Source organism: Cherax quadricarinatus, chromosome 82 (genome assembly GCF_038502225.1).
Source record: "Cherax quadricarinatus isolate ZL_2023a chromosome 82, ASM3850222v1, whole genome shotgun sequence".
Taxonomy (NCBI): Eukaryota; Metazoa; Arthropoda; class Malacostraca; order Decapoda; family Parastacidae; genus Cherax; species Cherax quadricarinatus.
Genome location: NC_091373.1, coordinates 10,863,726 through 10,889,049, shown reverse-complemented (window position 1 = coordinate 10,889,049; position 25,324 = coordinate 10,863,726). Strand labels below are relative to the sequence as shown.

General features: G+C 39.9%; 1 protein-coding gene across 1 annotated transcript in view; it reads left to right on the top strand.

The window, feature by feature from the left end:
- The window catches only part of LOC128702837 (tetraspanin-18B), an 84,925-nt gene that overhangs the window by 35,680 nt on the left and 23,921 nt on the right, over positions 1–25,324 (top strand). The window contains exons 2-3 of the mRNA XM_053797263.2: positions 5,253–5,336; positions 17,692–17,793. Coding sequence (XP_053653238.2) covers positions 5,253–5,336; positions 17,692–17,793 — 186 coding nt within the window. The remainder of the gene's footprint in view (positions 1–5,252; positions 5,337–17,691; positions 17,794–25,324) is intronic.

Sequence of the window (25,324 nt, the reverse complement as noted above, 5' to 3'; positions counted from 1 at the left end):
CACCTGTTAGGACAGGCTAAAAGGGCAGTAGGTGTTAGGAGACCTGCTCATAGGTCTCTTCAGTGGTCTCTCTCCCCACCCCGGCGTCGACCGGCGTACTTTCAATTGTGGGTTACCGTGGTTGAAGTAAAAAAGATAATCGAGGCCAGGGTTTAACTGACTCAGCGCTCATCATTAAGTCATGACCACTGATGTGTTGCACAAGTTTGCTGTGCATGCTGTTGGTCTCCTCCAGCAGTGGGGCCACACCTGCCTGCCTCACACTGATATGCTCCGTTCTGGGTGACGCATTTGACAACCTCAAGTGAGGCTGCCCCCCCCCCCTCTCTCTCTCTCTCTCTCTATTTCTCTTCAGGCATATATCAACGATTGGTTCAACCTATAAGAAACACCAAGTGGTTTTGAACGAAAAAATGCATGATTTGTAATGAGTTCCGTAAGGATAGGTCCTTGGGCCAGTTTTTTTAAATTTAAATAAGTAGTCTCAAAACGGGATTAAAAATCGCAAAGTTGCAAATAGAAAAATTAGGGAAACGCATTATCCATGGCTGGATTTCCTGTCGGAGTCGGGAATGATAATTTCACTTTTGAAAATTATAAAATACGTAATGTACTTTGGTTATAACACCGCCAGACATGGTTAAAAACTCGCTAAGCATAACAAAAGAGAAGGATCTTGAAATGATCAGTACCAGTGCCCCAAGTGCAATAGTGTCTATGTACGAGAACTCAAAATTATCAAGAATGCGAAGTTTCATAACTTCAAATTAAGAGTATAAAAGATAAAAACAATGAATATACTCATTCAGACATCACCTTGAAAATGGTGTCCAGTTTGGGTACCCCAAATAAACATAAGACGAAGATAAACTGTATAGGGTGCAGATAAGGGCAACGAAGGTCGAAACTTCTTGCTGGAACAAACCTTATTAAAAAAAGCTACTCGAATGACTGTGGTTGGTGGAGGCTTTATTGCTTATCTTTCACAAAGGGGCTTTCTTTGCAGTATGCCGTTGATGTCAATATTATTATTATTCTTGAATCACTCCCATAGCCCTACAACTCTCCCCAACTTGCGTAACCCGTAAGTAATCGTTCTAGGAGAGTTATTATTATTAGTAGTAGTAGTATAAATCACACTAGTCACGTGTGAGGTAACAGCTCTGTAATTTTGGCTAAATTCTTAGTTTAGTAGCGGTATCTTATAGCGGTCTTACGGGAGTGAGTGGTGCTACTTATATATACGCAGTGAGATATGTTAACAGCCTCTTTTAAATACATATCCGTTTTCTGGAGCTCACATGTGTGCGTGCTGCCTAGTCCATCTAATTTGCTTATAACTAGTCAATCTCAGCTCATCTTCCAACTTAGCGTGGGTGGGGACACCAATGCTCAGGGGGACTAACTAGATGTCCTGCCCTACCAAATGTTAGTTTCACCAGTCACTCTTGACACCTCTGGCGACATCTGTTGGGGAAAGTTTTAACGAAAGTTTTAAAGTTACCTCTAGGGGCATATTCGAACGTAAATTTTCTTGTAACTGTTTTTTATTGTTGTTGGATATAAGAACGAAGAGAAAGTTGTAACATGGAGACTTACTGTTGTGCACTGTTTTGCAAAATTTACCTTTGCACAACAAGAAGCGAATCTGTTAATATTTGACCAACCTAGCTAATGACTTAAGAAAATAGGATCTTTTTAAAACGGTTGGAAAATCATGAGATTATAACAGTCATATAAAATGATCCTGGAGTGACTAGTTACAAATTTTAACTATATATGACACACATATATATATATGTAATTATGTGCGTGTCATATATAGTTAAAATTTGCAATTAGTTTGTCCAGGATCATTTTAAAGAAGCGACTTCTCAATTGTCCAAGATGAGCCGAACCTTCCTCTAATTTTCTGATATAAATTTGTGAATTAGTTATAAAACGATGTGTCAGTAGTGTCACTGACATGGATCACGATAGATAACAATTTCATCAATACTTGACTAGCTTTTCGTCTGTGTAAATTGTCTTGGCAGATTGAGCAATTAGTCCTTGTTACAGTTAAGTAAGTGGGTAGGTGCTTTGTGTGTGCACAAGCGTGTACTAACTTTGAGTATATTTACTCTCGTGTGTTTCTGTACGGATCGATCCTCTAACCGTCAGTCGTCCAGTGTGTATATCTTTACTCATTGAGTGGAGGCGGCGAGGGTCAAATTACAGCTCCTGACCCCTCAGCGCTTTCAGTCAAATTCATAGTTGGTTCTAAGCCATTAAGACCGCATGTCACCTGCACACTACCAGTGATACTTCAGCCCCAAAGATAGGTATTAAAGTAAACTTTCAGGGTACATACATTGAATAATAAACGCTTCGGTGTATATTTTCTTTTCTAGAAGGTTAAAACTTTTTGCGCCTCCTTGTTCTTACCCCAAATTTGTCTTCGCCCTGACTACCCTAAACTCACCTACATGTGTATGCATATGTTGAGTTTCGGCTCCTGAGTTCTCCCTTTCCATCTTTCATCTCAGATGCTGGGTCACTTAACTCTGGTGACGGACTCTTCACCGCCATGCACTGGGTCATCCTACCATAATGGGGGAGGGGAGTGAGAAGGTTATTATGCTTTTCTTTCCCGACGCTGGGCTACCATCTTTGTCGAGGTTTGAGCAGTCTGAGTGTCCTAAAAACTCAACAGTTTTGTTTTTCGGTGTAATATAATAGCAAGAAAATTTACCCTTTAGCCAGAATTTACATTACAGAGTATAACTTACAACGAATTCTGGATATGGTTTGGAGTGTGATTAGTGGAACGAGAACAGTTTAATGGAAGCAACTTTTAGTGTTAAATTTAGGCACATAAAATTCAGCTCCGCAAGAGCTTAATTAAAGGGTTTTCATCTGGTAACACTCGCTCATCCTAATGTATGTATGTTCATCTATGGTTATAAGGGTCGAGTCTCAACTCAGAACCCTGACTTTTGCCACTTGATGGAATTACTCCCTATCCACGTGGACTTTGTCATACTTACTCTTAAACTATGCTACGGCTTCCTTCAGGTCATTCCACTTACTGGTCACCTTCAGGCTTAAGGAATACTTCTGTAATATCACTGTGACTCATCTGTCTAACTTTCACACACACACACACACACAGACACACACACACACACACAGGTCTACAAAGAGACCTGGACAGGCTGGATGCGTGGTCCAGCAACTGGCTCCTAGAATTTAACCCCGCCAAATGCAAAGTCATGAAGATCGGAGAAGGGCAAAGACGACCGCAGACAGAGTATAGGCTAGGAGGCCAAAGGCTGCAAACCTCACTCAAGGAGAAAGACCTAGGAGTGAGTATAATACCGAATACATCGCCAGAAGCACACATTAACCAGATAACTGCTGCGGCATATGGGCGCTTGGCAAACCTGAGAATAGCGTTCCGGTACCTCAGCAAGGAATCGTTCAAGACTTTGTACACTGTGTACGTCGGTCCCATACTGGAGTACGCAGCACCAGTTTGGAACCCACACCTGGTCAAACACGTCAAGAAATTAGAGAAAGTTCAAAGGTTTACAACAAGGCTAGTTCCAGAGCTAAGGGGAATGTCCTAAGAAGAAAGGTTAAGAGAAATCGGTCTGACGACACTGGAGGACAGGAGGGTCAGGGAAGATATGATAACGACATTCAAAATACTGAGTGGAATAGATAAGGTGGACAGACAGGATGTTGCAGAGATGGGACACAGAAACAAGGGGTCACAATTGGAAGCTGAAGACTCAGATGAGTCAAAAGGATGTTAGGAAGTATTTCTTTAGTCATAGAGTTGTTAGGAAGTGGAATAGTCTGGCAAGCGATGTAGTGGAGGCAGGAACTATACATAGTTTTAAGACGAGGTATGATAAAGCTCGTGGAGCAGAGAGAGGGAGGACCCAGTAGCGGTCAGTGAAGAGGCGGGGCCAGGAGCTGAGTCTCGACCCCTGCAACCACAATTAGGTGAGTATACACACAAGCACACACACACACAAGCAAAAGGAGACACGCACGAAGCATTAAACTACAGACCAGTGTCACTGACATGTATACTATGCAAGGTCATGGAGAAGATTAGCAGAAGAGTGGTAGAGCACCTAGAAAGGAATGAGCTTATCAACGACAGCCAGCACGGTTTCAGGGATGGGAAATCCTGGTCGCTAATACGTCACTTTCCTTGCTCCATGAGCTTTATCATACCTCTTCTTAAAGCTATGTATGGATCTTGCCTCCTCTACATCACTTTTCAGACTGTTCCACGTCCTGAAAACTCTGTAACTGAAGAAATACTTCCTAACATCCCTGTGACTCATCTGAGCCCTCATCTTTCAATTGAGACCCATTGTTGTTGTGTTCCATCTCTGGAACATCCTGTCTCTGTCCACCTTGTCGATTTCTCTCAGTATTTTATATGTTATCATATCCTCCCTATCACTCCTGTCTTCCAGTGTCGTCAGGTCGATTTCCTTTAACCTCTCCTCGTAGGACATGCCCCTTAGCTCTGGGACTAGTCTCGTTGTAATCCTTTTCACTTTCTCTAATTTCCTAACCTGCTTGGCCAGTTGTGGGTTCTAAACTGGTGCTGCATACTCCAATATGGGCCTGACGTACACGGTGTACAGGGTCCTGAACGATTCCTTACTGAGATGTCGGAATGCTAGGTGCCCATATGCTGCAGCAGTTATTTGATTGATGTGCGCCTCAGATGTGCTCGATATCATACTCGCCCCAAGGTCCTTTTCCTTGAGTAAGGTTTGAATTCTATGGCCTCCCTTGACTGTACTCCGTTTGCGGTATTCTTTGTTCTTCCCCAGTCTTCACGACTTTGCACCTGGTGGAGTTGAAGTTAAGGAGCCATTTGCTGGACCAAGCCTGCAGCCTGTCCAGATCCCTTTGTAGGTCTGCCTGGTCCTCGTTCGATTGAATTCTTCTCATCAATTTCACATCATCTGCAAACAGGGACACTTCGGAGTCTATTCCTTCCGTCATGTCGTTCACAAATACCAGAAACAGAACCGGTCCTAAGACTGACCTCTGTGGAACCCCGCTCGTCACATGCACCCACTCTGACACCTCGCCACGTACCATGACTCGCTATTGTCTTCCTGACAGGCATTCCCTGATGCACTGCTGTATGTGTGTATGTGTAATCAGTAGTATAATTTGTTAATAGTTTCATTTGAGAGACATTTAATGTATTTTATTTTTTGTTTACATTTCAGCTGGTGGGATGCTTCTTGCTGGGTTACATGGCCTGGGTCCTCGCCACCTCTATCACAGTGACCCGCTTTCTCTCTGGAACGCTGGTAGGTTCTCTACTCCGCTCCCTCACTTCATATTTCCAGTAGTACTTGCAGAATGGATGACGCAACATAGGAAAACGCTATGCTTTAATCCCTTTCCCTTGTTATGTCATTAAGATAAAGTATGTTCGATTCTTAAGAAGTGTATCGTGACGTATCTTCTTGGCATATTATCCTCAAAGTACTTTCTCCTTCAAAGGGAGTGTCTTGATGCTAGTGAAGTGCTTTTGATCCAAGGAATTGAAGCTACCCTTCCCCTCCTTGGATCAAGCCTTATTTCCTCCCGTATGTGTTATTTACCCACTGTAAATAACTCATAACTAGTTTTTTTTTACAAGCATACCTCGCTAAAGTATAAGGTAATATTTTTGTAACATTTTGTGACCTTATTCATGTCTGCATAACTAACTACAATTGTAACAAGATATAAACATGTAAATAGTTAATTACGATTAACTCGTTTAATTATGAAAACTTTGCGGCCCAGTCCCTGGACCTATTATGTGCTTCTGCAATCTTTTGATTACCGCCCATAGAATGGGTATGGGGTGCATAATAAAGATATTCAACTAACCATTCCCCAATTATTATTATTATAATCAAGGGGAAGCGCTAAACCCGGAGGATTATACAGCGCCTGGGTGGGGGGATGTGGAAGGCATTCAGGCTTAATTCGGGGAACTGGAGCACAGATCCAATTCCCTAAATCAAGAGCCCCTCACCAACATCAAGGAACCTTCCTTGAGGGGACCATTCCCCAAGCGTTGTATGACCCTTATGCCATAACATTCCTGACGGGACTTTTTTTTCACGAACGTAAATTAAACAGTTTGCTCAAGGTATCTGATTACAAATAAGAACGACGCCACCTATTAATATTTGTATTTAATTCAAGAAGAGACAGAAAATGTGTTTCCTCGATCGTCAGTGCCAAAGGAACGCAAGATAAACGAATAGTTACGCGCTTTGGTCATGGGGTTATGTAGACTTGAGTTAGCACACACAATGGAGGAAACAAGATACGGAAGAGATTATCTCTAAGAATACTGTAAAAAAAAGTTTCCGACCTAAGATAAGATTTCGTTCGGATTTTTAACCCCGGAGGGTTAGCCACCCAGGATAACCCAAGGAAGTCGGTGCGTCATCGAGGACTGTCTAACTTATTTCCATTGGGGTCCTTAATCTTGTCCTCCAGGATGCGACCCACACCAGTCGACTAACACCCAGGTACCTATTTGCTGCTAGGTGAACAGGACAACAGGTGTAAGGAAACGTGTCGAATGTTTCCACCCGCCGGGAATCGAACCCGGGCCCTCCGTGTGTGAAGCGGGAGCTTTAGCCACCAGTCCACCTAAATAATAATATGCTTTTTAAATCATGTATTGTAACTGTTTTGTACTTTGAGCTAAACATAAACTGAAGATAATCAAGAGTCGTAAAAGAAAATGCAGTTTATATCATATTTACCACTCCGAGGTTATGCTGTAGGAAGATACACTGACTTTCAAAAATTTGTGTAGTATAATTTTAAAATCACAGCTCTTAATTATCACAAACATAGAATTGTCATAATTGTACTCACTAATTCGTGTACATATAATCAGTAACATGCGGCACAATAATGTTTTTCAAACATTCGTTTTAAAAATTCGGTACAAGAAACATGCATGGTAGTTCCTGATACTTCGAGTGTAAATTAAGTCAAACGTCTCGAACTCCGGCAAGATTACTGATCTTTACTTCTTAGTAAATATGTAATATAGCAGAAAAATGTTACAAACTTCGTACATTTAGAATGCACTTTTCCTTTCGTCCCGTGCGTTGCTTAATAGCTTTTATACCTGAACTGTTTCTTCAGTTTAGACCAGACCATGGAGTGATGCAGCGGTGTATGCCTACCCCATACCTGTTTCCCATGACTACCACTAGGGAAGTTGTGTCCGTAGACCTGTGGCCGCCAGGCGCCAGCCACAGGTCTACAGACAGCTACCCTAGCGGTAGTCATGAGAAACAGGTATGGGGTAGGCATACCTAGCTACATCAATACATCAGTACTTCCGGAATTATATACAAATATAACATATGTGATATATAACATAAATAACATTGCTGCTTGAGGACGTAATTAGTTAGTTTAATATGTTTATTATGCAACCCATACCCATCCTGTGGGCGGTAGTCAAAAGATTACAGAGGTACATAATGGGTCCAGGGACTGGGCCCCCAAAGTTTTGATAGCTGAACTATGTACAAAGGTAATGAACTCACGAGTTACAAAGGTAATGAATCCTATAAGTAAAGTTACTTACGCTTGTACATGGCTACAGTCATGAACAAATTATAGAGTAATGAACAATTCACACGACTCACGAAATCGTAATGACACGAATTCAAACAAACCATACTAGTTTTGAGGCTCTCTGATCGCGGGTTCTATCCCCCCCCCCCCCGAGGTATGGTTAGCAATTCACACGTCTACTCCCGCTCACAACTATGAGTTATTGGTGCAAATATTAATTGTAGGGTCACACACACACACACACACAAATAGGTGAGTACACACACACACACACACACACACACACACACACACACACACACACACACACACACACACACACACACACACACTCACACACTCACACTCACACACACACACGTTCCGATACCTTAAGGAATCGTTCAAGACACTGTACACTGTGTATGTTAGGCCCATACTGGAGTATGCAGCACCAGTCTGGAACCCACACCTGGTCAAGCACGTCAAGAAGTTAGAGAAAGTACAAAGGTTTGCAACAAGGCTAGTCCCAGAGCTCAGGGGAATGTCGCACGAGGAAAGGTTGAGGGAAATTGTACTGACGACACTGGAGGACAGACGGGTCAGGGGAGACATGATAACGACATACAAAATACTGCGGGGAATAGACAAGGTGGACAGAGATAGGATGTTCCAGAGAGGGGACACAGAAACAAGGGGTCACAGCTAGAAGCTGAAGACTCAGACGAGTCACAGGGACGTTAGGAAGCATTTCTTCAGTCATAGAGTCGTCAGGAAGTGGAATAGCCTAGCAAGTGAAGTAGTGGAGGCAGGAACCATACATAGTTTTAAGAAGAGGTATGACAAAGCTCAGGAAGCAGAGGGAGAGGACCTAGTAGCGATCAGTGAAGAGGCGGGGCCAGGATCTGAGTCTCGACCCCTGCAACCACAATTACGTGAGTACAGGAAAATTCTGTGTCACAAACCTACTGAAGTTTTATGACAAGGTGACAGAAGTAAGACAAGAGAGAGAGGGGTGGATAGACTGCATTTTCTTGGACTACAAGAAGGCCTTCGACACAGTTCCTCACAAGAGGTTACTGTAAACGCTAGAGGATCAGGCACACATAACAGGAAAGGCACTGCAATGGATCAGAGAATGCCTGACTCCTTGAGGTCGTAGAAAACCAAATCAGTATTTCTTTTCATCAAGTGAGCGTTCAGTAGTGATGCGTGAATATCAATGAACAAATCATCCGTAAATTAGTAAAAGAGAAAGGTACGTCACTAATTAATGCAAAGCTGAATAGATGTAATTAATTGTGCTTCGTAACTAGTTATCAACCAGATTACATAACGATGCGATAAATGTTAGTGTTACCTCAGTGAGAAGCAAATTAGAGTGCAGTAGGTGTGAACGTGTTGACTTCTCTGGTGTGGTGTGAACGTTCTGACTCCTCTAGTGTGTGGTGTGAACATGTTGACTTCTCTGGTGTGTGGTATGAACGTTCTGATTCCTCTAGTGTATGGTGTGAACGTTCTGATTCCTCTATTGTGTGGTGTGAGCGTTCTGAGTCCTCTAGTGTGTAGTGTGAACATGTTGACTTCTCTGGTGTGTGGTGTGAACATTCTGACTCCTCTAGTGTGTGGTATGAACGTTCTGACTCCTCCAGTGTGTGGTGTGAACGTTCTGATTCTTCTAGTGTTTGGTGTGAACGTGCTGACTTCTCTAGTATGTGGTGTGAATGTTACACTATTGTGGGTTGCCACACACCGCCACTCCCGCCATTATTACCTCCACCACATCTACCATTACCACCACCACAACTACCATCAACATCACCACCACCACAACTACCATCAACACCACCACCACCACAGCTACCATCAACTCCACCACAACTACCATCAACACCACCACCACAACTACCATCAACACCACCACCACCACAGCTACCATCAACTCCACCACAACTATCATCAACACCACCTCCACCACAACTATCATCAACACCACCTCCACCACAACTACCATCAACACCACCACCACAACTACCATCAACACCACCACCACCACAGCTACCATCAACTCCACCACAACTACCATCAACACCACCACCACCACAACTACCATCAACACCACCACAACTACCATCAACACCACCACCACCACAACTACCATCAACACCACCACCACCACAATTACCATCAACACCACTTTCACAGTTACTACTGCCACCACCACCACTACAACTGTCATTACCACCACCACTACTACAACTATCGTTACCACCACCACCCCAATTACAATTACCACCACCACCACCACAACTACCATTACCACTACCATTTCCATTACTGCCATTACCATATTCCCCACTAGTATCACCACTATTATTACCGGTATTACCACGCCATTATTACCATCACTACAACCCCTACCCCCACTACTCCAACCACCCACTCCACTACCATTTTCCCACTCCTATCACCGGTACAATTACCACCACCTATAGTGCCTGTACCACCATGACGTTACAGCCACCACCGCCACCATTACTGCCGCCACGTCTACACCATTACTACCAGAATTACTGCCATCACCGCTACTACTTCTACCACCACCACAACCATCATCACTACTACCAAATTGTGATTCAAAAATGATCCAGGAGGGGTCCTTTCCCAAGCGCGGATTTTTTGGTCTACCACCACCACTACTACAACATTCACTGCCACCATTACTACTACATTCACTGCCACCATTACTATTACATTCACTGCCATCATTACTACTACATTCACTGCCACCACTACTACCACTACCATAGTCCCGTCAGTTTCTCCACAATAAAAGCTTTCACTTTTACTAAGAAGACCATCACTTGCTAAGATGCAGTCACTCTCCGGCCTATGCAACCATTCATCAGGTTTAATGTAGACTGTTCCTGTGAGTGCCCTGCTGAGATGACTGTCACGCCTCATTATATCCAGAGATCACACCAACTAATCATTGACTAATTGGCACTAATTTCAGCGACGAAGTCACATGACTCATTCTGGTAGTTTTTAGTTATAATTTATAATATATAATTATAGTTTAATATATATATATATATATATATATATATATATATATATATATATATATATATATATATATATATATATATATATATATATATATATATGTCGTGCCGAATATGTAAAACTGGTCAATTAGCAAAAACTCATTTAAAATTAAGTCCTTTCTAAAATTTTCTCCTATACGTTTAAAGGTATATTTTTTTCATTAATGTTAATATAAAAAAAATTAATTTTGCACCAGAAGAATCTTAGAAAACTTACCTAACCTTATTATAACAAGCGCAATTTATTTTAGCCTAACCCAACTAAATATATTTTAGATTTGTTTACAATAATTTAATACTAAACAGACACAGCGAAATAAATTATTTTCCTTAGGTTCAGAATGATTTTGGCGAAATTATTGCATACACAAATTTTCGCTTGTCCTATATGGCAAGATGAGCGTTGCTATTTAAGCCAAGATCGCAAGTTCTGCCTATTCGGCATGACATATATATATATATATATATACATTATATATATATATATATTTTTTTTTTTTATTATCACACCGGCCGATTCCCACCAAGGCAGGGTGGCCCGAAAAAGAAAAACTTTCACCATCATTCACTCCATCACTGTCTTGCCAGAAGGGTGCTTTACACTACAGTTTTTAAACTGCAACATTAACACCCCTCCTTCAGAGTGCAGGCACTGTACTTCCCATCTCCAGGACTCAAGTCCGGCCTGCCGGTTTCCCTGAATCCCTTCATAAATGTTACTTTGCTCACACTCCAACAGCACGTCAAGTATTAAAAACCATTTGTCTCCATTCACTCCTATCAAACACGCTCAAGCATGCCTGCTGGAAGTCCAAGCCCCTCGCACACAAAACCTCCTTTACCCCCTCCCTCCAACCCTTCCTAGGCCGACCCCTACCCCGCCTTCCTTCCACTACAGACTGATACACTCTTGAAGTCATTCTGTTTCGCTCCATTCTCTCTACATGTCCGAACCACCTCAACAACCCTTCCTCAGCCCTCTGGACAACAGTTTTGGTAATCCCGCACCTCCTCCTAACTTCCAAACTACGAATTCTCTGCATTATATTCACACCACACATTGCCCTCAGACATGACATCTCCACTGCCTCCAGCCTTCTCCTCGCTGCAACATTCATCACCCACGCTTCACACCCATATAAGAGCGTTGGTAAAACTATACTCTCATACATTCCCCTCTTTGCCTCCAAGGACAAAGTTCTTTGTCTCCACAGACTCCTAAGTGCACCACTCACTCTTTTTCCCTCATCAATTCTATGATTCACCTCATCTTTCATAGACCCATCCGCTGACACGTCCACTCCCAAATATCTGAATACGTTCACCTCCTCCATACTCTCTCCCTCCAATCTGATATTCAATCTTTCATCACCTAATCTTTTTGTTATCCTCATAACCTTACTCTTTCCTGTATTCACCTTTAATTTTCTTCTTTTGCACACCCTACCAAATTCATCCACCAATCTCTGCAACTTCTCTTCAGAATCTCCCAAGAGCACAGTGTCATCAGCAAAGAGCAGCTGTGACAACTCCCACTTTGTGTGTGATTCTTTATCTTTTAACTCCACGCCTCTTGCCAAGACCCTCGCATTTACTTCTCTTACAACCCCATCTATAAATATATTAAACAACCACGGTGACATCACACATCCTTGTCTAAGGCCTACTTTTACTGGGAAAAAATTTCCCTCTTTCCTACATACTCTAACTTGAGCCTCACTATCCTCGTAAAAACTCTTCACTGCTTTCAGTAACCTACCTCCTACACCATACACTTGCAACATCTGCCACATTGCCCCCCTATCCACCCTGTCATACGCCTTTTCCAAATCCATAAATGCCACAAAGACCTCTTTAGCCTTATCTAAATACTGTTCACTTATATGTTTCACTGTAAACACCTGGTCCACACACCCCCTACCTTTCCTAAAGCCTCCTTGTTCATCTGCTATCCTATTCTCCGTCTTACTCTTAATTCTTTCAATTATAACTCTACCATACACTTTACCAGGTACACTCAACAGACTTATCCCCCTATAATTTTTGCACTCTCTTTTATCCCCTTTGCCTTTATACAAAGGAACTATGCATGCTCTCTGCCAATCCCTAGGTACCTTACCCTCTTCCATACATTTATTAAACAATTGCACCAACCACTCCAAAACTATATCCCCACCTGCTTTTAACATTTCTATCTTTATCCCATCAATCCCGGCTGCCTTACCCCCTTTCATTTTACCTACTGCCTCACGAACTTCCCCCACACTCACAACTGGCTCTTCCTCACTCCTACAAGATGTTATTCCTCCTTGCCCTATACACGAAATCACAGCTTCCCTATCTTCATCAACATTTAACAATTCCTCAAAATATTCCTTCCATCTTCCCAATACCTCTAACTCTCCATTTAATAACTCTCCTCTCCTATTTTTAACTGACAAATCCATTTGTTCTCTAGGCTTTCTTAACTTGTTAATCTCACTCCAAAACTTTTTCTTATTTTCAACAAAATTTGTTGATAACATCTCACCCACTCTCTCATTTGCTCTCTTTTTACATTGCTTCACCACTCTCTTAACCTCTCTCTTTTTCTCCATATACTCTTCCCTCCTTGCATCACTTCTACTTTGTAAAAACTTCTCATATGCTAACTTTTTCTCCCTTACTACTCTCTTTACATCATCATTCCACCAATCGCTCCTCTTCCCTCCTGCACCCACTTTCCTGTAACCACAAACTTCTGCTGAACACTCTAACACTACATTTTTAAACCTACCCCATACCTCTTCGACCCCATTGCCTATGCTCTCATTAGCCCATCTATCCTCCAATAGCTGTTTATATCTTACCCTAACTGCCTCCTCTTTTAGTTTATAAACCTTCACCTCTCTCTTCCCTGATGCTTCTATTCTCCTTGTATCCCATCTACCTTTTACTCTCAGTGTAGCTACAACTAGAAAGTGATCTGATATATCTGTGGCCCCTCTATAAACATGTACATCCTGAAGTCTACTCAACAGTCTTTTATCTACCAATACATAATCCAACAAACTACTGTCATTTCGCCCTACATCATATCGTGTATACTTATTTATCCTCTTTTTCTTAAAATATGTATTACCTATAACTAAACCCCTTTCTATACAAAGTTCAATCAAAGGGCTCCCATTATCATTTACACCTGGCACCCCAAACTTACCTACCACACCCTCTCTAAAAGTTTCTCCTACTTTAGCATTCAAGTCCCCTACCACAATTACTCTCTCACTTGGTTCAAAGGCTCCTATACATTCACTTAACATCTCCCAAAATCTCTCTCTCTCCTCTGCATTCCTCTCTTCTCCAGGTGCATACACGCTTATTATGACCCACTTCTCGCATCCAACCTTTACTTTAATCCACATAATTCTTGAATTTACACATTCATATTCTCTTTTCTCCTTCCATAACTGATCATTTAACATTACTGCTACCCCTTCCTTTGCTCTAACTCTCTCAGATACTCCAGATTTAATCCCATTTATTTCCCCCCACTGAAACTCTCCTACCCCCTTCAGCTTTGTTTCGCTTAGGGCCAGGACATCCAACTTCTTTTCATTCATAACATCAGCAATCATCTGTTTCTTGTCATCCGCACTACATCCACGCACATTTAAGCAACCCAGTTTTATAAAGTTTTTCTTCTTCTCTTTTTTAGTAATTGTATACAGGAGAAGGGGTTACTAGCCCATTGCTCCCGGCATTTTAGTCGCCTCATACGACACGCATGGCTTACGGAGGAAAGATTCTTTTCCACTTCCCCATGGACAATAGAAGAAATAAAAAAGAACAAGAGCTATTTAGAAAAAGGAGAAAAACCTAGATGTATGTATATATATATATGCATGTGCGTGTCTGTGAAGTGTGACCAAAGTGTTAGTAGGAGTAGCAAGATATCCCTGTTATCTTAGCGTGTTTATGAGACAGAAAAAGAAACCAGCAATCCTACCATCATGCAAAACAATTACAGGTTTTTGTTTCACAGTCATCTGGCAGGACGGTAGTACTTCCCTGGGTGGTTGCTGTCTACCAACCTACTACCTATATATATATATATATATATATATATATATATATATATATATATATATATATATATATATATATAATATATATATATATGGAACGCAGGAGGGAGAGATATATCATAATATACACTTGGAAAATCTTGGAAGGAATGGTCCCAAATCTGCACACAGAAATCACTCCCTACGAAAGTAAAAGACTGGGCAGGCGATGCAAAATGCCCCCAAGAAAAAGTAGGGGCGCCATTGGTACACTAAGAGAAAACACCATAAGTGTCCGGGGCCCAAAACTGTTCAACAGCCTCCCATCAAGCATTAGGGGAATTGCCAATAAACCCCTGGCTGCCTTCAAGAGAGAGCTGGACAGATAGCTAAAGTCAGTGCCGGATCAGCCGGGCTGTGGCTCGTACGTTGGACTGCGTGCGGCCAGCAGTAACAGCCTAGTTGATCAGGCCCTGATCCATCGGGAGGCCTGGTCATGGACCGGGCCGCGGGGGCGTTGATCCCCGGAATAACCTCCAGGTATATATATATATATATATATATATATATATATATATATATATATATATATATATATATATATATATATATAGTCGTGTTTTTTAAGCCGTATTGGTTTATAGAACAGCTAAAATACTGCCCAATCGAGCGTATATTTGTTTTTGTCATAACTTCGAAAATCAGTATGAACATCACAGAAGGCAAGCTGAGAGATCTGAGTGAGTCTCCTTACACCTGATGCTCCTGTTCCATCCAGCATTAAATAGGTAGCATCCATGGAGTGGTGGTGTAATTAACATAGAACTGGGCTTTGAATTGAGCTAATGAAAGGAAAGTATATATTTAGTTGATTCAAATATTAACATTAGTTATAGAGAAATAATACTCTCGACTTCTTTGACAAATCCATCGTTGTTTTATAAGCTAAGTTGACAAGTTCTAGATGAAAAGCACTATGTAATATTGAAATACATATTCCCTGACTGGTTAAAACTGGCACAACGTTGGCTTTATGCCATATGGATCCTATTCCAGTTATCTATACATGTTCTTAAGCTAGCTTGGCTTTTTAATGTAAATTAACCATAACTAATTAGTTCCATCACAACGCAACAAAAAATGTACAAATGCCCACCCGGGATTATTTTCTCTGCAACTGCAGCCGGAAGATAGACTTTAATTGCCTTACAAAACCAACGTTCTCCTAATAGGAATGGTTACAGTGTTCAAGCAAGACGAGACTGTCAGCCGTTAACGACCTTCTCTAATTACTATCTCATCTTGTCTTTCGTAATCATTATCATCTTTACACATGCTTGATACAGGCATGACTTGCACTGAAGTTTACACGGTAGTTAAGCATAGAAATGAACTACTGCTAGTTATAGGGGAATAGAGTGGTTCGTGGAAGGTCGAGTCTTGGCTTCAACACTGTACCACGTCATCAGATATATATATATATATATATATATATATATATATATATATATATATATATATATATATATATATATATATATATATATATACATGTATGTATACATATATATATATATATATATATATATATATATATATATATATATATATATATATATATATATATATATATATATATATATATACGTATATATGTTGTGCCATATAGGTAAAACTTGTGATTTTGGCTTAAACAGCAACGCCCTTCTTGCCGTATCAGACAAGCGAAAAGTTGTGTATGCAATAATTTCGTAAAAATCATTCTGAACCTAACGAAAAAAAATGTTTCATTGTGTTTGTTTATTATTCAGTTATTGTTAACTTGTCTAAAGTATGTTTAGTTGGATTAAGCTAAATTAAATTGCGCTTGTTATAATAAGGTTAGGTAAGTTTTCTAAGGTGCTTTTGGTACAAAATTACAATATTAATTTTTATATTAACATAATTGAAAAAATATATCTTTAAACGTATAAGAGAAAATTTTAGAAACAGGTCAATTTTAAGCGAGTTCATGCTAAGTGACCAGTTTTACCTATACGGCACGACATTTTTATATATATATATATATATATATATATATATATATATATATATATATATATATATATATATATATATATACTATATATATATATATACTATATATATATATACTATATATATATATACTATATATATATATACTATATATATATATATATATATATATATATATATATATATATATATATATATATATATATATATATATATATATATATATATATATATATATATATATATATATATATATGTCGTGCCGAATAGGCAGAACTTGCGATCTTGGCTTAAATAGCAACGTTCATCTTGACATATAGGACAAGTGAAAATTTGTTTATGCAATAATTTCGCCAAAATCATTCTGAACCTAACGAAAAAAATATATTTCACTGTGTTTGTTTAGTATTAAATTATTGTAAACAAATCTAAAATATATATAGTTTGGTTAGCCTAAAATAAATTACTCTTATTATAATAAGGTTAGGTAAGTTTTCTAAGATTCTTTTGGTGCAAAATTAAAAATTTTTACATTAACATTAATGAAAAAAATATATCTTTAAACGTATAAGGGAAAATTTTAGAAAGGACTTAATTTTAAAAGAGTTCTTGCTAAATAACCAGTTTTACATATTCGGCACGACATATATATATATATATATATATATATATATATATATATATATATATATATATATATATATATATATATATATATATATATATATAATTAGTAAATGTTTTAGAGGTAGAATGCAATCTGTCTTGACTCCTTATCTTCTCTTTTTTTTTGAGCTAGCCAGTTATACTTACATTTCCAGTTTGAGTTAAAAGATTTGTAAAGGAAGACCACGTCCATGTAAGTAACCATGTTGTTGGTGTTGCAGATGTTCACTTACAGCGTGCTGGGAGTGGGCTTCCTCTTCTTCCTCTCTGGTCTGGTCGGCTGGGTGGCTGGCGCCTCAGAGGTCCTCTGTGTCCTCAGACTGGTAAGTTATAACTTTTATTCGTATCTTTTGGCTCTATTATCCCTTACGCAAAATGTCTAGAGGTGGATTAACTTTTAGGCACAACAATAAAAATGCATATTAGTTGACTCAGGAATGATAAATAATACTTCGTAATTTGCATTGATTGGCTTGCCTTCAAAAACTCGCTTGTATGTACTCATCTATATGTGGTTGCAGGGGCCGAGTCTCAGATCCTAGCCCCACCTTGTTTTACTCCTGGCTCCGAGAGCCTTATCGTACCTCTTGTTAAAGCTATATACGGATCCTATCTCTATCATAAGAACACAAGAGAGAAGGAACACTGCTGCAGGCTTACTGGCCCATGCGAGGCAGGTCAGCATTAACAGCCTCGTTGATCAGGCCCTGATCCACCAGGAGACCTGGTCATGGACCAGGCAGCTGGGGCGTTGATCCCTGGAATACTCTTCAGATTTCCCTTCAGAAGCTAGCCAGGTCCAACTCACTCCCACCCACACCCACTCATGTATTTATCCAACCTATTTTTTAAACTACACAACGTCTTTGCTTCTATGACGGTACTTGGGAGTTTGTTCCACTCATCCACAACTCTATTACTAAACCAGGGCTTTCCTATATCCTTCCTGAATCTGAATTTTTACAACTTAAAACTATTGCTGCGAGTCCTGTCTTGGCTAGATATTTTTAGCACGCTATTTATATTCCTTTTATTCCTGTTTTCCATTTATACACCTCAAACATATCCCCCCTAATTCCACGCCTTTCTATATAGTGCAGATTCAGGGCCTTCGGTCTATCCTCATAGGGAAGATTTCTGATACATAGGATCAACTTTGTCATCCTCCTTTGTACATTTTCCAGTGTATTAATATCCATTCTGTAGAGTTGAAGAACAACCTGAGGACTCCTATTATTATTAATGCTCCTTGATATGAAGCCAAGGGTTCTCTTCGCTTTATTGCGAACACTTGTGCACTTGTCTTGGTTTCAGATTACTGCTAACCAGAACTCCCAAATCCTTTTCGCAATCAGTAATATTAAGGCCTACATTATATAGTTTATATGTCGCATGTTTTTTTTTTTTGTCCAATGTTTAGAACTTTGCATTTGTATATAAACTGCATCTGCCACTTCTCCGACCACTGTATCAGACTATTCAAAATCTTCCTGGAGTGCTCTAATGTCGTCATTAGAATGAATTAGACGACCTATTTTAGTGTCATCAGCAAACTTACTTATGTCGGTATTTATTCCCTCATGAATGTCATTTACATAAATTGTGAACAACAAAGACCCAGTACTGACCTCTGTGAAACACCACTGTTGACGCGCCCCCACTCTGATTTCTCCCTATTGATGCAAACTCTCTGCTGCCTATATGTCAACCATGCCTCTACCCAGGAAAACATTTCTCCTCCTATTCCGTGTACCTTAATTTTCCTCAATAGCCTCTGATGTGAAACTATCAGAAGCCTTACTAAGGTCCATATACACAATATCGTATTCATTACCATGATCTACCTCCTCAAATACCTTGGTGAAAAAAAAAGTTAATAAATTCGTAAGACAGGAACGCCACTTTGTAAAACCATGCTGAGATTCATTAATCAATTTATGCCTTTCAAGATGGCTACGAATTGCCCCCCTTCAATTATTGATTCCATAAATTTTCCCACTGTGGAGGTAAGGCTTATTGGTCTATAGTTCGAAGCTGAGACCTGTCACCAGCTTTGTAAATAGGTATTACATTTACCATTTTCCACTTATCTGGCATTATGCCAGTTTGTAGTGATATGTTGAAAAGACTAGCCAAAGGTTTGCTAAGCTCCTGTTTACATTCCTTTAATTAAAACCCTTGCAAACAGTTCAATCATGGCCTGGGGATCTCTTCAGTTTAAATTTCTCTAGTTGTCTGAGGACCTTGTCACTAGTTACCCTAATCGTGCATAGTTTATTATCATCGTGTTCTTCATAATTTATAACTTCTGGAATTTCTCTGGTATCTTCCTGCGTAAAAACTGAGAGGAAATAAGAGTTAAAAATTTCACACATTTCCTTATCACTGTCAGTGATTTGACCCGAGTTATTTTTGAGTGGCCCAGTCTTGTCCCTAATCTTGCTTCTATATACCTGAAAGAAACCTTTTGGGTTAGTCTTCGAATCCCTTGCCACTTTAGCCTCATAATATCTTTTAGCTTTTCTTATAACCTTTTTATTTCTCTTTAATTGAATATATTTATTTCTTAACTGCCCATCCCCTCTTTGATACGGCTATATATGCCTCTCTTTTGACCAATGAGGTGCTTTAATCTATTGTTTATCCATTTGGGATAATTTTTGGTTGATCTAATTTCCCTACTTGGAAAATAAGTTGTCTGGGCAGCTAGAACTATGCTCTGAAAAACGTCATATTGGCAACAATACCACCTACCTGACCCATAATCAGGTCGTTCAATTTAGCTCACCCAGGTATTTTCTCAGTCCCATGAAATCGGCCAAGCGCAAGTCTGGGACAGAGACTTGATTGCTGTTATTTGAGTAATTCCATGATATATTGAAACTAAGTGATTTGTGATCCCTTTCCCCAAGCTCATCATTAACCTCAAGATTATTAATTAGTGATTCCTTGTTGGCAAGAACCAAGTCAAGCAGATTGTTTCCTCTAGTTGGTTCTGTCACAAACTGTTTTAAAAAGCAATCTTGAGTCGTATCAAGAAAGTCACTAGACTCAAGATTTCCTGTCACATTGTTCCAATCAGTTTGTCTAAACTTAAAATCTCCCATTAACACAACATTATCATATCTAGATGCCTTATGTCTTTCGTCCCATAGCAGCTTACTGTACTTCTTATCAAGATTTGAGGGCCTATAAATCACACCCAGAATTAATTTGTCACAACCCTCGAGAAACTAGCAAAGCAAATTATGTGTCCGATGCTTCTAATCTTATATCTTGTCTAACACAATGAATTAAATTATCTCTGGAATAGTTTATAGCCTTGTATGTGGCATTCAGAAGGAATTTCTCTGTCTTTCAGGTTGAACCAGTTTCCGTTATAGCAATAATATCTATATTACATGCACATGCAAGTAATCTTAGCTCATCTATCTTATTTCTTAGACTCCTACTATTAGTATAGTAAACCTTAAGGAAGCTACTGTCACTCTTTGTTTGTTGACTAATTGCTTTGCCTTTACAAGCAACTTTCTGAATAATGTCTATGAAACATATCCCTGAGGTATCCTGGTAATATCTGCTGTTTTCAGTCCCAGTACTTCATCTTGATTGTTTCCCACACACACTCATACCTCTATAATCTATCAATCCTGACCACTCTAAGACTGAATAAATACTTCCTAACAGCTCTGTGACTTGTCTGTCTTCAGCTTGCAGCTGTTCCCTCGCGTTCCTGCGCCCCAGCTCTCGAATAATCTGTCCCTGTCCACCCTCTCAGTATTTTGTATATTATATCTTCTATAGTCCTTCTTTACTCTAACGCCATCAGGTTTAGCTCCCCTAATCTCTCCTCATAGCACATACTCAGCTCTGACACTAGTCTCAGTGTAAACGTCTGCATTTTCTCCAGTTTCTTTACATGTTTGATCAGGTGTGGGTTGCATACTGGAGCCGCATGCTTCAGTATGGTCCTAACATGTTTACAGTGTCGTCAACGACTCCTTACTCATTTTCCTGAAAGTTAATCTTAGATTTACCAGACACACGTTTGTTACAACAGTTTTTTCCAGTTGATGTTCGCCGCAAGTTATATCCTCGTTACAGTGCTCACACTAAAGTTATTGGGTGAGTTTGCAGCCTTTGCGACCCAACTCTTCCACCGAGCCTGTACTCTTTGCCCATCTTTGATCTTCATAACTTTTCACTTGCTGTGACTGAATTCTAGCAGCCACTTCATTTGAAGTCTTTCCTGGTCTTCACTGGTTTCTTTTCTCCTCGTTAGTTTCATATCTGGGAAGTTGGATACCTCTGACTCTCTCCCTTCTCCCATTTCATTCACGTATACAAGAAATAGTACCGGTCCTAGTACTGATCCTTGTGGAACTCCAGTCGTCACATGCGTCCTTTCCAACTACCTCTTCTCGGACAATCACTCATTGTTTCCTTCCTTTTAAATATTTCTTGATCCATTGTAGTGTCTTTCCTGTTATTCCTACCTGCTATTCTAACTTTTGTCCTAGTCTCTGATGCAGTACTGTATCGAAAGCCTTTTTACAGTCCAAATTATGCAGTCTTCCCTGTAAGGAAGGATTTACCATCTCTAAAATCGTGCTGATTGTCATTATGAACCCACTCCTTTCAACCACTCTTCTCGTGTGTGCGTGTGTACCGGCACGTGCGTGTATCTAACTAACTATCTATATTATGGATTTTCACACGTTTTAAGCATTCATTTCTTTTATGCATTTGTGTGTGTATTTTATGTTCTAAACTGAAGAAGCTTGTTCTGAATTTGTACGGACATAATCCCTAATGGGAAAGCACGGTACAAATTGAAAAAAAAATACCCCAAAGAAAAGAAAAGCTAATTGAACATAAACTTTGTTCAGTATTGTTCTGCTGCCTAGGAGGCAGCAGAACAAGGGTTTTGTAAATTGTTTATGATGCTCGTGGGGTTGATTATATATATTCTGCTCTCAAAATAATGGCCTACATCCGAGTTCTAAATGTGGAAGATGCAAAATTTTGCTTTAGTTCTTTTTTGCTGGATATTCGGACTTGGATGACAAGTAGAAAAATTAAGCTAAATGAAGGTAAAGCAGAGTGAACCTCAGGGAAGCACAGACTTAGAGATTTTGGTGCCTTTGATTATCTGTTTGCATCCTGTGAGATCAGTGAAAGATCTGGGTGTTAACCTAGATTCTTCATTGTCATTTGTTAGACACATCACTCAAATTGCTAAAATCTTGTCATTTTCGCATTCGTAATCAGTATGTAGTCAAAATATTTTGATAAGCATAGTAGTTTGGTCCTTATCCATGCATTTTTCTCTCAACTTGATTTTTGTAATCGTTTGTGGGTTTGCCTAAGTACTTGTTAAAAAGACTTTAGTCTGTACTGAATCTTGGGTTTCCACTTGTCCCTACTGAGCTGCATTGGCTCACTTTTGAGGCAAGAATTGAATTTAGACTTTTTATTAACATTTAAAGTTAGTTGAATGAACCCTTTACATCGCACTCGGCGATGTTCTGCGTATTGTGGCTGGCCCTTTTAAACTGATTAAACCTCCTGTTGTTGGAGAAATCATTTGAAGAAAGACCCTTTCCTTATTTAACTCCTGGATTGTTCAGTAGGTTAGGTGAGGTTTGTCAGGAAACAGGACAAGTGTTTACTGACACGGGTCTTAGTCATATGATACCCGCAGCTGGAGCTTTTGGTTATCTGACCGATTTCAGTAGGTTGAATGCGTCTGTTAAGTCATGAATCTGGTCATGCTCTAAAATTTCAGTTAAGAGAACATCTCTTTGCTAGTGCTAATGATCTTAATGATCATACTCTTACTCTTGCATTACACTAACATTTGTTTCCCATGTGTTGATGTTCCATTTATGGCTTGGTGTGCAAGCGATTGTGAATTTGTTGAAAGAGCAGGCGCTCATGAATAAAATATTATTATTATTATTATTATTATTATTATTATTATTATTATTATTGTTATTATTATTATTACCTGGGCTATGGTGCCTACGTTGAATTGTGTTGCAAGCACTAAAAGCCTGACTTGACTAGACTAGCTACCAAGGACATCTAGTCTAAGTCGATGGGTCGATCAACCTTGAAGCCATCAGTGGGTAGAATATGAAGGAATATTTAAGTATATGCAAATGTCAGATCACACGTAAATACGTCAGTTTAGAAAGATGGCTGCGGTGAAAACCTTTAAGCTGACTACTTGTAGTTGCTCAACCTATCCTCATAATACGGCTTTCCTTTTCTAAATCATTTCATTTCTTCTGTTTCTTAAACATTTACGTTGCTTCACATTCCCGATGAACTACGACGTGAGAATTCATTTATCTGTCTCCTTCAAGGTTAGTTTCTTGACTTTGGTGAGGAACTTTAATTAAAGGGATTGGATTTACTTTCCATTTCCTTAGATTGAATCTGATTGCCTCTCATTTCCCCAGTGCTTTATAGCCCATGCAGGTGTAGCGCTCCCCCTCCTGTCGCATCGCTGAATAAACCATACTGGTTTAGTAATTTTTTGTAATTATACTAATCATCGTTCTGCCCTGCCCACCGCCACCATCACATGTCATTTTAGCGAGCACAAAAACTACTTTTCCTTTCCCCTCTCCACTGGTGAGAGCATCGCCCTCCGCAACCCAGTTGTAGGCAGCCTACTGCAAGTTAGCCTTATTTGACTTCGTTAATTTGCTATCGCGATTCCCAACATTAATTTCTAAACATTCCCAGTAAACTTGATGATATTTTCGCTATTTTAAGGCTTGATTGGATAAGTTACGTTAACCTTGTTAAAAAAAAAAGTGAATTGAACAACAAATTTAAAAATGACCGCGACACATTGACAAGAGGGTGACTGAGCTGCATCAGGAAACGTTTAATTCTGCACGTGTATCACTAGTGGTGCGAAAATGGGTTGCCCACTAGCCTACACCAGACACAGTGATGTGGGTGGTCACGCCCATCCCGGTAGCGCGCCTCATGCACTCTGAATATAATAGCTCGAGCTATCACCTGACGTGATTTGTGCTGTGTTGTTATGCAGAGGCACGTTCACCACACACAAACTCATTGCAATAGTTGGCGTAACGTTGCGTGATGGTGTTTGCTCATTGTTTAAAAAGTTTTTTTTCGCGATATGAGACAGGTTCGTGTGACGGTGGGAGTGCCAGGTTTAGGTGGTGATCTGGGGTCACATATGTGATGTGCCACGAATGGTTGACACGGGGCCATATATAGGTGATATTGGTTTACATGCAGTGATACAGGAGCACGTATGAGAAATGGACAACGCATAGGTGATACACATTTGGCCTGGTGGCTAACGCTCTCGCTTCATATGGCGAGGGCCTGGGTTAGATTCCCAGCCAGAGTAGAAACATTGGGCGTGTTTCTTTACACCTGTTGTCTATGTTCCCCATTAGTAAAATAGGGACCTGGGTGTTAGTCGACTGGTGTGGGTCGCATCCTGGGACACTGATCTAATTTGCCCGAAATGCTGAGCATAACAAAGGGCTTTCTATACAGTAGTATGTTATTGATGTCAGCTAGGCCTGTATACCATGTACATGTACTTGTAGTAAATAAAGATATTATTATTATTATTATTATATGGGACCACGTATGGGTGATGTGTCACGCATGAGAAGTGGCGTCACCTGTGGGTCATCTGCGGCCGCGTGTGAATGATATGGAACTACGTACGAAAGATGCGGTGCCACGTATTGGTGATGTGTTACGGGTATGGGGTGTGGTGCCTCGAATATAGGATGTGGTGATACATATGAGGATGTAGTGTCATGAATGGGTGATGTGTCATGTATGGTTGAT